The sequence below is a fragment of the Mustela nivalis genome (assembly GCF_964662115.1).
Source record: "Mustela nivalis genome assembly, chromosome: X".
NCBI classification, from domain to species: Eukaryota; Metazoa; Chordata; class Mammalia; order Carnivora; family Mustelidae; genus Mustela; species Mustela nivalis.
In genome coordinates this window covers 29,881,475-29,895,401 of record NC_139040.1, presented here as the reverse complement: position 1 = coordinate 29,895,401, position 13,927 = coordinate 29,881,475, and the positions used below count along the sequence as shown (strand labels likewise).

Genomic DNA, 13,927 nt, shown 5'->3' with positions numbered 1-13,927 from the left:
TAATAATCTGAATCCAGCACATAAAGAATTATACACTATTAACCAAGCAGAACTTGCAAGAAATATGATGTTATCTTAATATGCAAAAATCAATTAACATAATACACCATATCAACAGAATAAAAACAAAAACCGTGTAGTGATTTCAATAGATACAGAAAAAGCATTTGTAAAATCTAAATACATAATAAACACACTTATGATAAATACACTCAACCCTGACAGAGGATATCTGTGAGAAACTCTCAGTTAATGTCATGCTTAGTGATGAAACACTGAATCTTTTCTCCCTCAGAGCAGGAAGAAAGAAGACAAGGTGTCTGTTGTTGCCACTTCAATTCACCACTGGGGGTTCTAGCCAGGGCAATTAGGTAAGAAAATTAAATAAAAGACATCCATATTGGACAAGAAGAAGTGAAATTATCTCCAATCATAGATGACACAATCTTGTGTATAAAATTCCTAAGGAATTCAAAAAAACTACTAGAACTAATGAATGAGTTCAGCAAAGTTGGAGGATAAAAGACCAATATACAACAATTGATTGTCTTTCTATATACTGGCAATGAAGAACCTGGAAATGAAATGACAGAAACACTTTCAATTTTCAACCTTTACAAATAACATCAATAAGAATAAAATGCTTAGGAACAAATTTAATGAAAAGTGTGTAAAAATTATACTCTGAGCACTCTAAAACACTGATGAAAGAAAATTAAAGAAGAAAACCTAAGTAAATGAAAAAGCAACCTATGCTCAAAGCTCAAAAGACTCAATCTTGTCAAGATGGCAACAGTCCACAAACTGATCTACAGATTTAATGCAATTACTATTGAAATTCCAGCTGCCTTTTTTATTTTCTTTGGCAGAAGTGGACCAGGATGATCTTTAAATTCATAGTGAAATGCAAGGGGCCACAAACTGATAAAGCAATCTTGAAGAAGAAGAAGAAAGTTGGAGAACTCACACTTGCCAATTTCAAAACTTAATACAAAGCTGCCATAATCAAGACAGATGGCATGAAGACAGATAATAGATCAATGGAATAGAACTAAGAGTCCAGAAATCAACTCATTCATCTATGGTTAATTGATTTGCAAAAAGAGTGCCAAGACTGTTCAATAGGGAAAGAAGAGTTTTTTCAACAAATGTTGCTGAGGTAACTGGATAGATACATATAGGAGGGAGAAGTTAGACCCTATCTCATACTGTATATAAACACAAATTCAAGATGGATCAAAGACCTAAATAGAAGAGTTAAAACTCTGAGAAGAAAATATTGGGGGAGCATATATCTTCATGACCTGAATTTGGCAATGGATTCTTAGACTATGACTCCAAAAGCTTTAGCAATTGAAGAAAAAAATAAATAAATGGATTTGATCAGAATTAAGCTTTGAAGGATACTAGCAAGAAAGTGAAAGGACAAAACACACAAAGGGGGGGATTTTTGGAGATTGTAGATCTTTTTTAAAAAGATTATTTATTTATATATTTCAGAGAGAGAGAGAGTGAGTGAGTGAGAGAGAACACGAATGGAGGGAGGAGGGGCAGAGGGAAAGGGAGGAACAGACTCCCCCACTCCAATCAGGAAGCCTAATGTGGGACCCAATCCCAGGACCCTGGGATCATGACCTGAGCTGAAGGCAGATGCTTAACCCACTGAGCCACCCAGGGGACCCCGAAGATTGTATATTTGATAAAGGATTCATATTTAGAATACATGAGGAACTCTTAAAATTCACTAATAAAAAGATAAATAACCCAATTTTTTAAATGGATGAAGGATCTCAATAGATATTTCTCTAGAGAAGATATACAGATAGCCAACAAGCATATGAAAAGATGCTTGACCATTCATTAGCCAATCAGGAAATATAAATCCAAAACATAATGAGATGCTCCTTTAGACCCACCAGAATGGCTAGAAACAAAAACTCAAATAGTAACAAGTGTTGGCAAGGTTGGGGAGAAACGGGAACCCCTATGCACTGCTGGTGGAAATGTAAAATGGGGCAGGCATTTAGAAAAATCATTTAATGGTTCCTCAAAACCTTAAACCTTTAATTACCATATGACCCAATACACCCCTAGGTATATACCCAAGAGAAAGAAAAACATATATCCGTCCAAAAACTTGTACGCAAATGTTCATAGCAGCATTCTCCATAATAGCCAAAGATAGAAACACCTAAGTATCTACCATCTGATGAACAGATAAAATGTGGTGTATTCATACTCTGGAATACTATTCAGTAGTATGAAGAAATTATCTATTGGACTCATGCTACCACCTGGATGACCTTGGAAAACAAAAACATGCTTAGGGAAACAAGCCAGTCACAAAAGACCACATACTGTATGATACCATTTATAGAAAGTATCCAGAATAAACAAACTGAGAGAGACAAAAACTAGATAAGTGATCACCTTGGGCTGAAAGGGGGATAGGGAAGAATGGGGGCTGACTGCTAATGGGTCCATGATTTCTTTCACGGAGGGGTGGAAATGTTTTTAAATTAGATAAAATAATTGTTTGAAATTTCATGTACATTTTTTGTACATATTACCTTCATTATGAAACATTTAATAATATAGGTTAGTGCTTTAGAAAATAATCTTTCTTTTCTCCCCTAAGTAAGGCTCCATGCCCAACGTGGCGCTTGAACTCGTGACCCTGGGTTCAAGGGTTGTGCGCTCTACCGAGCCAGCCAGGAGCCCCTAAAAAATAATCTTTTTTTTTTTCTTTTTTTGGAGAGAAGGAGAGAGCAAGAATGAGTGGCAGGTCAGGGGGCAGAGGGAGAAAGAGAATCTTAAGCAGGCTCTATGCCCAGTGTGGAGTCTGTCCCAGGGCTCAGTCTCACGACCCTGAGATCATGACCTGAGCTGAAATCAAGAGTCCAACATTCAACCGACCGAGGCACCCAGGTGTCCCCCTAAAAAACAATCTGTAAATGGTACCCAGAGTAGCAGCTCGGGCTCTGTAGGACCAGTACCCACCCCATCATTGTGAGCCCGTCTGACTGTGGGATGTGCACATGGCTAGATCTGATCACAACACACTCTGAGGACGATCTGGTGTTACAGGGATTAAAATGGCACCCATACTAAGGTGGCTTGTAGGTCCACAAGAAGAGAGGAGGCAGATGCCTTTGTTTTACCCACTTTTTCCCTGTAAAACTGTGCTACCCAGGTGGCTCTGGTGGTGAGGGCAACATGCTCTGTCTTATCAAAATAGCAGTCCTGCAGAAAATTCACCGGACTCTTGCTAAATGCTTAATGATGACACAAGACTGATGCGGCATTGGGAGAGCAATGTTCCCAGACCCTCTCTAGACACACTTTCCCTCATTTTGCGCACAGAGATGCTGTCATTCACTGTTGCTCTATGACCCGCCAGCTCAAATCAGGCCTGGGACCAGTATCGTGGTCCCACAGATGTCCCAGCCTTAGGACCATCTGTGACTACCTGGCCTCCCCTGCTTTGGGAAGAAAATCTACAAGGAAATCTTGGGTCATGGGTGGGCTTAGAAACCGTCATTTCCAGCCAGAGTGCGGCTGCTGAAGTGACTCTGTAGAGCTAGACCCTCCCTGAACCAAGGATTCCTGTAGCTCTGGCTGTGGCCATGTTTGTCAGAAACTAAATCGCCCACCCGCTGAAACTATCTAATACCTACCGATTGGCTTCCTGGGGGCAAGAGGAAGAAAATGCATCCAAAACTCCAAACAAAACCTTGGCCTTAATTAAAGGCAATAAAGTGCATTATATCAGCACCCATTAAAAAAAAAAAAAGTCAGGGGTGCCTGGGTGGCTCAGTTGGTTAAGCAATTGCCTTTAGCTCAGGTCATGATCCCGGAGTCCAGGGACGGAGTCCCACCTTGGGCTCCCAGCTCCGTGGGGAGTCTGCTTCTCCCTTTGACCCTCTTCCCTCTCATCCTCTCTCTCACTCTCTCTCCTTCTCAAATAAGTAAATAAAATCTTTTAAAAAATATCAAAATGGCAGCATGAGGTCTCTCTATTTTATCAGATAGGGCTTAATACAGACTTAGAAATGGATACAGTTCCTATCGTATAGGCAAGCGGAAGGCTGGCTTTACGTTTTGTTAGCTTCCACAGATAGAGGCGGATTTTTCTTCCCAACTCCTGAGTGACATTCTCCAGGGTTTTCCCCCTAACACGTGAAGCAAGTGACTGGGGTCAGGGGTGATTGTCAGTACTCCTACATTATACTCTTAATTAATTTATGCTCCTTGCCCCCCCCCCAAAAAGACCTATTTCGGACCCTTGGAAAAACACTCTTCCTCATATATCAATTATTTCACACACTTCCGTTCACCCCTTCCTCTCCTTCTTCCTGTCCCCCAAGTCCCTCCTGTCCTCCCCACAACCTGCAAGCTGTGCGTGCACCTGCCTTCTTAGTGTGGGACCAGTTGGCCACTTTGGAGGCAGAGGGACAAGTAGGAAGGGGGAAATCCAAAACTTTAGTGGAGATGGCCCTTGCCAATTCATGGAGACAACTCAGAGTAGACCCAAACTCCCCTCTACCCTCCTCCCTGCTCTGGTCTATATCATGGCATGATTTGTGAAGTATGATACAAGCCTCTCTGTCCAAAACCATCCCCCCACCAGCAAAGCTATCTGAAATTCCTCATAGTCAACCCACTCATGAAGGACCTCCTGAAGGAGACCAAGGTGCTGTCAGGTTTGCTGATTGTCCCATTCCTAGCAGCACAGGTGAACTCTGGGCAGCACAGGTAAGTCTGGAATGTTCGGGCCAGGCGAACAGGCCAAAAGGGAACTGCGCAGAGGAGGAAGCTGATGGAACCAGGAACACCCGGGGGTACTGGATGGTCAGATACGGAAATGGGGGCATCACAGATGAAAAGTGGGACAGGGGTCTTCCCCGTTCTGGGACCAGTTAGAGCATCTCCCTCTCGCCACCCCCATAACCCGCCTGTCTCCTGGGATGTTGCCTGATCCTTTCTTTGTTTGTTTTTACAGTAACACAAGCGATTTCAGGCTAGACTGGCTTCAGCATCTGAGATCTGAATCCCACATTAGGAGAAGGAATTGCAGATCTATAGTCTGAGGGCCTGTCAGGCAAACCAGGCCTGGCTGCCTGTAGGAGGAGGCAGGCTGCCTTTATTGTAATGAATGGAGGGAGGCCTCCAGCTCCTCCCTAGGGAGACACCTCGTGGGTCAAGTTCCTTCAGCTGTGACACAGGAGGGACACCCTGGTCTGTCTGTAGCCAGTGCTCTGGGGGGCCAAGGTCCTGCAGCTGCCCACCTACTGAGCCGCATGCCCCAACAATAAGCATTGGTGTGAGCATGGAGAAAGGCCCCCAGGCCCCGGCCACCCCGGGCAGTGACTGCCACCCACTGGCCTTTACCTGGCCTCGGCGCGCTGACCTTCCCGAACCGGCTTCAGAGAAGAGATGTTAATACTGCCGCTGGACAAGCTTGGCTTTAGCCTCCTCCCTCCCCGGGCACCCTCCGGCTCTTTCTTCTTCCTCTTGCCAAAAAAGTTCTTGAAGGCTTTGAATTTGGATTTCTTCTTTACTGGAAGTTAGGGAACAAAAGCGAGGCCGAGTGTGACAGTAGAAGGGAAGATGGGGAGGAAATGGGGTCTTTGGGACAGGAACAAGGACCGTGATCCTAGGTAGCCTGCAGACTTGGCTCTCGTCCCCACCCCCCCACCCCGCCCTGCCCCATACCCTTCCCTGGGCCCACGACACCGTGACACCATGCGTGTGGCCTGCTCCCTTTTTTATAATTCCATAGGACCAAGTGTCTGAGTATCTGGGGGAGACTTCCTGACCCAAGAAATTCACTCATCTACAGTAATTACTGAGCCCACCTAAACAGAGGTCACCCCCCTGATTTCACATGAGCTTCTACATGCAAGAAAGCCCCTCAGGACCCCTGGAGTTGCAGGTGGGATCTGGGACTGCTCAGATTTGTGTGCTGAAAGGATGCAGATCTATGGGGTAAGGGCTGTCCGGGCGGTGCAGTCAGGGAAGCCGTCCTCAAGGAGGGAATTTGGGAGCAAGGGAGAGGGCTTGGAATTGGGAAGAAAGGGCCATGGGGTAAAGAAGCTATCCATGCAAAAGGCATGACAGAATCAGATACCAAAGTGTTTTGCAAGGAGTGCGTGCGTGCATGCGTAAGTGACTGTGTGCATGTGTGAGTGCATGTGTGTCTGCATGGGTGCGTGCATGCATGCGCCATGTGCACTTTGTGTGTTCTTTCATTATTGCTGTTTTGTCTGGATCAGCTACCGCCCTCTGCACCTGCAAATAACTGCAAGTTTGCTCCATCTGCGTGAACCACCAGGGCAGAAGTGAGGCATGGGAGCTTTAAATGTTCCTAAGGCTCTGTTAGGGCATTTCTTAGTTTCCTAACAAGCACATGTGTCTTTAGTGGGGCTCAGCAGAAGAGGGGCGAGGAGAGGGGAGCGCGTATTGCATTCTTCAGAGGGAAGAAGTCAGCTCTGACTGCTTTCACATGCAATAATTTACCAGCATAGGTGTCTCATCCGAATTCCCAACAGTCTGGTCTCTGAAAGGCCTCTTGCCAACACAGCAATGCTGCACCGGCAGGCAACGGCCCAGGCAAGGGATTTGCCAGTGGGGCAGCCATTACAAAGGCTTAGCGGTATAACAGAGAGTACCACCCAAGAGTCAGAACAGTCTGGAATCCTCGACTTGGCTCTACGGACAATTAGCTTGGTGACTTTGGGTAAGCCATTCAACCTCCTGGAAGGAAGCAGGGCAATGAAGGGATCACACAAATCAACATCTCCCAAAGTGTGTTCAGAGGGCTATCATTGGTCTATTGAATGAGAAAGGGATCTGCAGGCCAGTCATTCTGAATAATGCTGGATTAAGCAAAGTTTAGGTCTCTGCTTTCCAATAAGACTTTTCTGGAACTTCAATATGCCTGTGTGAACAGTGATGCTCTAAGATACTGGGAAGCCATGTTGTCTCCCAAAATCATGTCAACAAAATATCTGGCAAAACACACTTTGGGAAATGCTGAGCTAGGGTTCCTTCTAGCTTGGAATCCTATGGCCTGTGAGAAAGGTTTCTACACTTCAAGGCCTACCTTCAGTCCAATGTCCACCAATCACAAAAATCAGCCCTTCTCTCTGCATGCCTAAAACTTGACTGTTGGCCTTTCAAGTTTTACATCTGAATGCCCTCTAGTCTGCCCATCCATCCACCAATCTATCATCCATCCATCCATCCATCCATTTACTAGTCCATCCATCCATTAACCAGCCCATCCATCCATCCATCCACCTACCTATCCATCCATCCATCCATCCTTCCATCCATCCATTCATTCACCAGCCCATCCAACCATCCATCCATCCATCCACCAATCCATCTATCCATCCATCTATCTATCCATCCATCCACCAATCCAACCATCCATCCATTTATCCACCCACCAATCCATCCATCCATCCATCCATCCACCAATCCATCCACTAATCCTTTCATCCAACAAATATTTAAGACCAAGCACTTACTATGCTTTGGGTATCAATGAGGAAGGAATAAGATACAGTTCCATGTCTTAGCTACTGCCCCCCACATCAAGGCTGTAGGCAGGCCCTTCTTCACATTCCCTTCAGCAGCCAGCACCATGAAAGGCATACACCCAAGGGACATCTGTCACTTCCCTTAAATTGAGGTCACCAAGCAGAGTCATCCTTAAGCATCCAGTAATTCAGTAATTTAAACACTGGCCCTTGTGAGGATTCATATAAGTTGTAAAAAGTGTAGGTAAAGAGCTTAGCATAGGATCTGGCATGGTACAAGTGCTAGTAACTGTGAGCTAGTACTAGGGAATCAATAATCACTCAATTCTTTAAAAAATTGTTTGTTTGTTTGTTTGTTTGTTTGTTTTCACATAAACTCAAAGCCCAATATGGGGCTTGAACTCAATACCCTGAGATCAACACACTGCAAACTCTATCCACAGAGTCGACCAGGTGCCCCAATAATTTCTTGTTTATTAAGACCAGAATCAATTATATCTGGACAATTGGTCTATCAGTTCTATTTATCTATAAATAAGGAGAAGCAGCCCCATATCTATCAGTCAATAGTGATCTATACAGTATAATGATTAGAAGCAGAAGCTGGTGTGGGGTGGGGCAATACAAGAAGATAGAGGACTGTGTGCTTGACAATCTCTTCTTAAGTAATTCCTGTTTGGGATGGGTTGGGCCATTTCTCATCTACCAGGATGTATCTAAATAGGGTCATGATGGGACCAACTTGGCAATTCTACCTGCAGATGGAAAGATTAAAACACGAAGACACTGAAGGAAACATTTTTTTCAAGTTTCCTTTTGTAATTTTTTTCAGGAAAAATTCAACTAATTTCTATAATGATAAATTATTTAGAAAGATGCTGGGGTGGCTCAAAAATGATTGAGAAGTGGGGCGCCTGGGTGGCTCGGTGGGTTAAAGCCTCTGCCTTCGGCTCGGGTCGTGATCCCAGGGTCCTGGGATCGAGCCCCACATCGGGGTCTCTGCTCCGTGGGGAGCCTGCTTCCTCCTCTCTCTCTCTGCCTACTTGTGATCTCTGTCAAATAAATAAATTAAATAATTTTTAAAAAAAGATTGAGAAGTTACTCTACTGTACTGATACAATTGAGTCTTTGCTGGAAAAGATTTATCAACTGGATATCTTGGAGGAAGTGCCCTTATCTGCAGTATTTGCCTATTTCTCTGGGGTACAAGTCCCGGCCAGTTTTCACCCAGAACCAATAAGATTTATTGATTCTTGACGGGTGGTCTCCTTCCAGTTTTCTAAAAGAGGAACAACTTTATGCTCAGAGTGTTTAGAAACATATTGGTTGTTGCCCCTCTTGCTTCAAAATCCCCGACTAGATGGGAGGAGGGCAAACCTGCTTTTCACAAACCAGCAAAGGCAGAGAGGAGAGCCTCAGTGGCTAGTAGCTGCACTTAGGATGCAATCTACAAACATTTAATAATGGAATAAAAACACCTCTAATAAACATTCGGTCTCTAAAACTGAATGTACCAAGCATAAGCATTTTATGGGCAGACAAAATTAGGCACCAACACCTTTTTATGTCCCTAAATCAGCAAAATGGCTAGTGACTTTAGAACTCTACCAGGGACTAGCCTTAATGATGCATGTATTTCAATTTCTGTCCCGCTGCCCCCAGTTTTCTATTTTTGCTGACCAAAACCAACCTATTTTCCCATGAGGATGCAAAATACCTTAAGTACTCTTAAGTACTTATACTTAAGTACCCTAAGTATCTCTTTCAATCATGGGCATTAGAAGGAAAACAATGTTTCCATTCGTCCCTGGGGGATAGCTCTGAGTACTGGGGCTGGACCAGGTTGGGGGGTAAGAGATTTGTTGGCAGAGATGGCTTTGGCTTGGGAGACTCCGGAGCCCCAACCACATCAGACCCCATGTGTGAAGATGGGCCCTGGGAAGTAGCTACCGGTCTAGGAAAGGTCCACACGTTATGTTTCCTGAAACCCCACTGAACTCTGAGACGTTGCCCTATATTGGAGAGTATGAATTGCCTTTCAAGCTCTCTTTTGCAAAAGGGGTGTCTTTAAATCATCAGCAGCTGAGCCCCGCCCAGGCTGGTTTTCAAAAGCTGCTGTAGTCCCAAAGGCTAGATAGACTTAAACAGCCAGTAGATGTAGAGGTCGCAGCCCACGTTTGTATCCAGCAATGTTTATGTAGGTCACCTCCACACTGGGGAACTTGTGCCCCCTTCCCCCAGACCCCAGGCACCGCAGTAGTGGTCAGTGAGGTACCCACTGCCAGCTTCTGGAATTTTCCTATAACAAAGCCACTGAATTCCCTGTCCAAGTCCGAGGACTACTTATTCCCAAACAGGCAGGAGCTCTCAACATCCTCATCCAATGAGGACAATGTATCACATGCCACAACAAAACACAGTTAACTCCAATGAAGAAATCATCACTGCTGGGTCGTATATTTGCTTACCCACCGCGCACATAGGCAGCCCACCTGGATTGAACTTGATAGGCTTTAAAAATGCATCGTGTGACAGTGACTTTGTTCTCTTGCATCACTGCTTAGAAAGAAAACATTTCTAACTGGCCTTTCTCTCCATCAACCTCCAAACAGCCATACTATCCTCTGGCCAGCAACAATTAGCTCTAAAAGCATACCCAACTGTCTGGGCTTTTAAACAACAAAATCTTGCAAACAGAGAAAAGGCATTTCCTTACCTTCACTCTACATCAAGACGTACTGCATTACCACCTTCTTTTGTAGCCATCTGTCTAGCTCATAGCCAAAACAATAGGTCAGTTGGTTTGGTAGGGGTCTGCCTTGGTGAAGAGGCCCATCATTCCTTTTTTTAAATCCATTCATTGATTGAGTATTTGTGGTGTCAAAGGTCCCTCTGTCTCTGAGACCCAGTACTAAACGATGGTTGACACAGAAACGAAGACCCAGGCCCTGCCCTCAAGGATCCATGCCCCAGGTTCAACATCCCCTCCCCCCCACCCTGACATCAGCCCCATATCAGCAGTCAAATCAGGCTCTGGGAAGCCACAAGAAGGTTCCATTTTGTTCTTCCAAATCAAGTCTCCCACATCATGTTCTACTTTAATAAAAATTGAAAACAGGGCACCTGGGTGGCTCTGTGGGTTAAAACCTCTGCCTTCGGCTCATGTCATGATCTCAGGGTCCTGGGATTGAGTCCCACATCGGGCTCTCTGCTTGGCAGGGAGCCTGCTTCCTCCGCCCTCTCTCCCTGCCTCTCTGCCTACTTGTGATCTCTGTCTGTTAAATAAATAAATAAAATCTTTGAGAAAAAAATTGAAAACAACCCCATGAACTGTTGCACTTAGTCCTCTTTAAATTCAAATTAAAGTCTTAATTATGCCTGATGGTTCCTTTGCAGTGGTGGGGATGGGGATGTCAATGAGGTTTATCATTGTCTAGTGACTTTTGCCTCACTGAACTGATATTCACTCACAGTCACATATCAGTCCTAGGTGGCCCCACAATTTAGGGAATGGGCACACGTCTGAGTAAATTTTACAAAAAGTTTTGTAAATTGAGTCCCACTTAACAGAGGCCTACGGTGACATCTTTTTTTTGTATTTCCTCTTTATTCTTCAAACCGTAAATTTGTTGGTTAAATCTGGATTATATCTACAGTAAAACCTCAGTTGAATCTCTCAGATCATGGTTCTGCTCCATTTTTTTTTTTTTTTTTGCTGATTAAGCAGAAATACTTTTCCTGCCTTAGTAAGTAGAAACTGGTAACCATCCCCAAAGTAGATTACAGGGCCTCAGACAAACCTTGTGACATCAGAGACGGATCCCCCAAAAAAGAGACCAAAAAATTGCGAAGTAAATGCAGACTGAGTCTAATGTTATTAGAAATTTGATAGGAACTTGCTTGCTTGTGACTTCATTTTTTTTTCCTAGGGGTTAAACACAGTAAACAAATCTAGTTCCACGATTCCACTGGGCTACTTACCCTCATCATTGGCCTCCAGAACTTCCAGACTTCCAGAAACCTCACTAAGGGATTCAGCCATAGTAGGATCACTAAAGGAAAATATTGAGTGAAAAAGCAAAAGATCATCACTTGATATCCTGGGCATAACACACTCATTTTACCTCACTCCTTATCCTTCCATTAGATTCTTAAACCATTCAAGGAAAACCAGACCAAAAGAATTGCCATGAGAGAGAATTACCCTTCTTTAAAAAAAAGATCATGACTTCATGTATATGAAATGTCTAGAACAGGCAAATACACAGACATATACATGCAAGAATTCATCACTGCATCATTTTAAATAGCCAAAAATGGGAAGCCATCCAAGTGACCATCAAAAGGCTAATTCTCCCATGACTCTGATTCTATGTCATGGGAGAATCAACCGTCTCCACCAGTACAGATAATCGATTGAGCATCGGCTGTAAATTTTCCCTTCAATCTAACCTTTTAGCAAAAGCTTGGGGTGGCTGACAGGTCTAGGGAAACCTGTCTGTGGATAACCAGATCATTAAAAATCAAAACTGAAATTTTTTATGGGAGTTTATGTGGATTGGGGAGGGGGAATCTGAGCAGCATCCTAGCCCAGACAAAGGATGCTATATTCATGGGAAGCTGTAGAGAGGCGGGCAGAGACTGGCCTCATAAGAAATCCCCCAAGGGTCTTGATCTGACTAGCTGAAGGACCATCAAGTAGGGGTTAGGTAGTTTCTGGAGGCCCTTTCCCACCCCCAATCTGCTCAGCCCCCAGACATAGTCAAACTGCCATTGCTATCTCATGGATGGATTCCAGGCGGGTCCTGTCCTGCCCCCAGCCACATGCGCCCCCACCCCCCACCCATACATCTCCGGAAGTAGAGAGGGATGCCCGTGGGCTCTGAGGTTAAGGCCAACTTGAGAGGTCACCAGCAAGAGTGACTGAGGCCTTGGAAAGCGAATGCTTCCAAACCACGGTGAGGGCTGACAGGGCCCTGCTGTCAAGATGGCTTCAGACCCTCTCACTTTGAAGTCCTGTGATTTCCCAGGGTGTGTGTTCTTTCTTACCGTGGTGAGTAATAAACCCAACTCGTTCGATGACAGGTGTGTCTCGGCCGGCCTTGGCTGAAAAGTATTGACACTATGTTCAAGTCACTCAAACTCTATGAACCAATATCACAGTTCTGCCTGCAGATGACTTAATCCCAAGCCCATACAACACTCACAAATTCTCTATCTCTCTCTTTCTCTTTCTCTCTCTCTCTCTCTCTCTCTCTCTCTCTCACACACACACACACACACACATGCACACACACACGTTCCACCTGGAGATTTGGGAGGAGCAAAGGGATGGAGAAATTCAGAATTGCCTCAGAAATTCCAAGGGAAGACTGGAGAATTCCTTGGGCCAGCGGCAATTCACATCATGGGTGAGCTCCTGGGCCAGTTTAAAAACATACCAGCACCCCTCCCCCCAACCAAGACTAAAGAAGGCTTTTTAGACACTGGGGAAATAAACTCTTTCTGAGCTTTGGAGAAGTCCATAGAAAAGGAGCATGTTTTCCAAGTTACCAGACCATGGTCCTGGTTATTGTCCTTAACCCAACACAGGCAGGGGCAGAAGACAGCGAAGCAACAACAAAGAGAAAAGTACAGAAGCCAAGAGAGAGAACAAAGCAAGAGGACATCTTGGCAGTATCCGAATCCCTTAGAGCACTTAATAGAATTTCTCAATTTGACTAACCCTCAAGGGTAGACCGTCTCCCATCCTTCTTGGCACCCTTGCTTCACCCTCTTAAGTGAATCCCAAGGGCACTATAGACAACACCACCATCAGCTGAGCTGTCTCCCTGTCTCAACCACCCAAACAACCAACAAACCACCACAGCAAAACACACATGCCTCCCCTTGATTTGAAATGCTCTTCCCGTTACCACCCCATTTCTCCCTGTCCCTTTTAAGGAAAACTTAAAAGTTGGGTCATCTATACTTACTATCCTTATGTCTTTACTTCTTAGTGTCCTGGGCTCAGAGAGTGAATTCAGGCTTCCAACCCAAACTCCTTCCAAAGGACTCTACCAAAAGGGCTCTTACTGAATGCCACAGTGGGTTCCCAGACTTCCCAGCAACATGTGACACTCCCTCTTTTTTGTACAATTTTATCACTTTGCCTTTTTGACCATCATACTCCTTGATTTTCCTCCAACCTCATTGGCTGATTCTTCTCAAACTCCTTTGCTTTATCTTTCTCCTCTCCCTGGATCTGAAATGTTGTAGCCCTTAAAGCCTCTGTCCTTGGCCCTCTTTATCTGTGACCTCTTCCTTGGTAGAAACCTGAATGTGAGCCATCACTGCAAGCCACATGTGTCGTTGCAGAATTCCTAGTTAGTCGCATTTAA

General features: G+C 44.6%; 1 protein-coding gene across 5 annotated transcripts in view; it reads right to left on the bottom strand.

Annotated features, from left to right (window-relative positions):
• KIAA1210 overlaps positions 1-13,927 on the bottom strand; it is a 70,320-nt gene that overhangs the window by 36,832 nt on the left and 19,561 nt on the right. For 2 of the 5 annotated variants that reach the window (XM_082716285.1, XM_082716289.1), the window contains exons 1-4: positions 13,523-13,582; positions 12,597-12,669; positions 11,529-11,599; positions 5,392-5,560 (exon numbers count right to left, since the gene is read on the bottom strand). In XM_082716285.1, coding sequence (XP_082572411.1) covers positions 5,392-5,560; positions 11,529-11,599; positions 12,597-12,669; position 13,523 — 314 coding nt within the window. In that variant the 5' untranslated portion in view covers positions 13,524-13,582. Of the gene's footprint in view, positions 1-5,391; positions 5,561-11,528; positions 11,600-12,596; positions 12,670-13,522; positions 13,596-13,927 lie in introns of those variants that run through there. The other 3 variants (XM_082716286.1, XM_082716288.1, XM_082716287.1) reach the window with 2 other exon arrangements.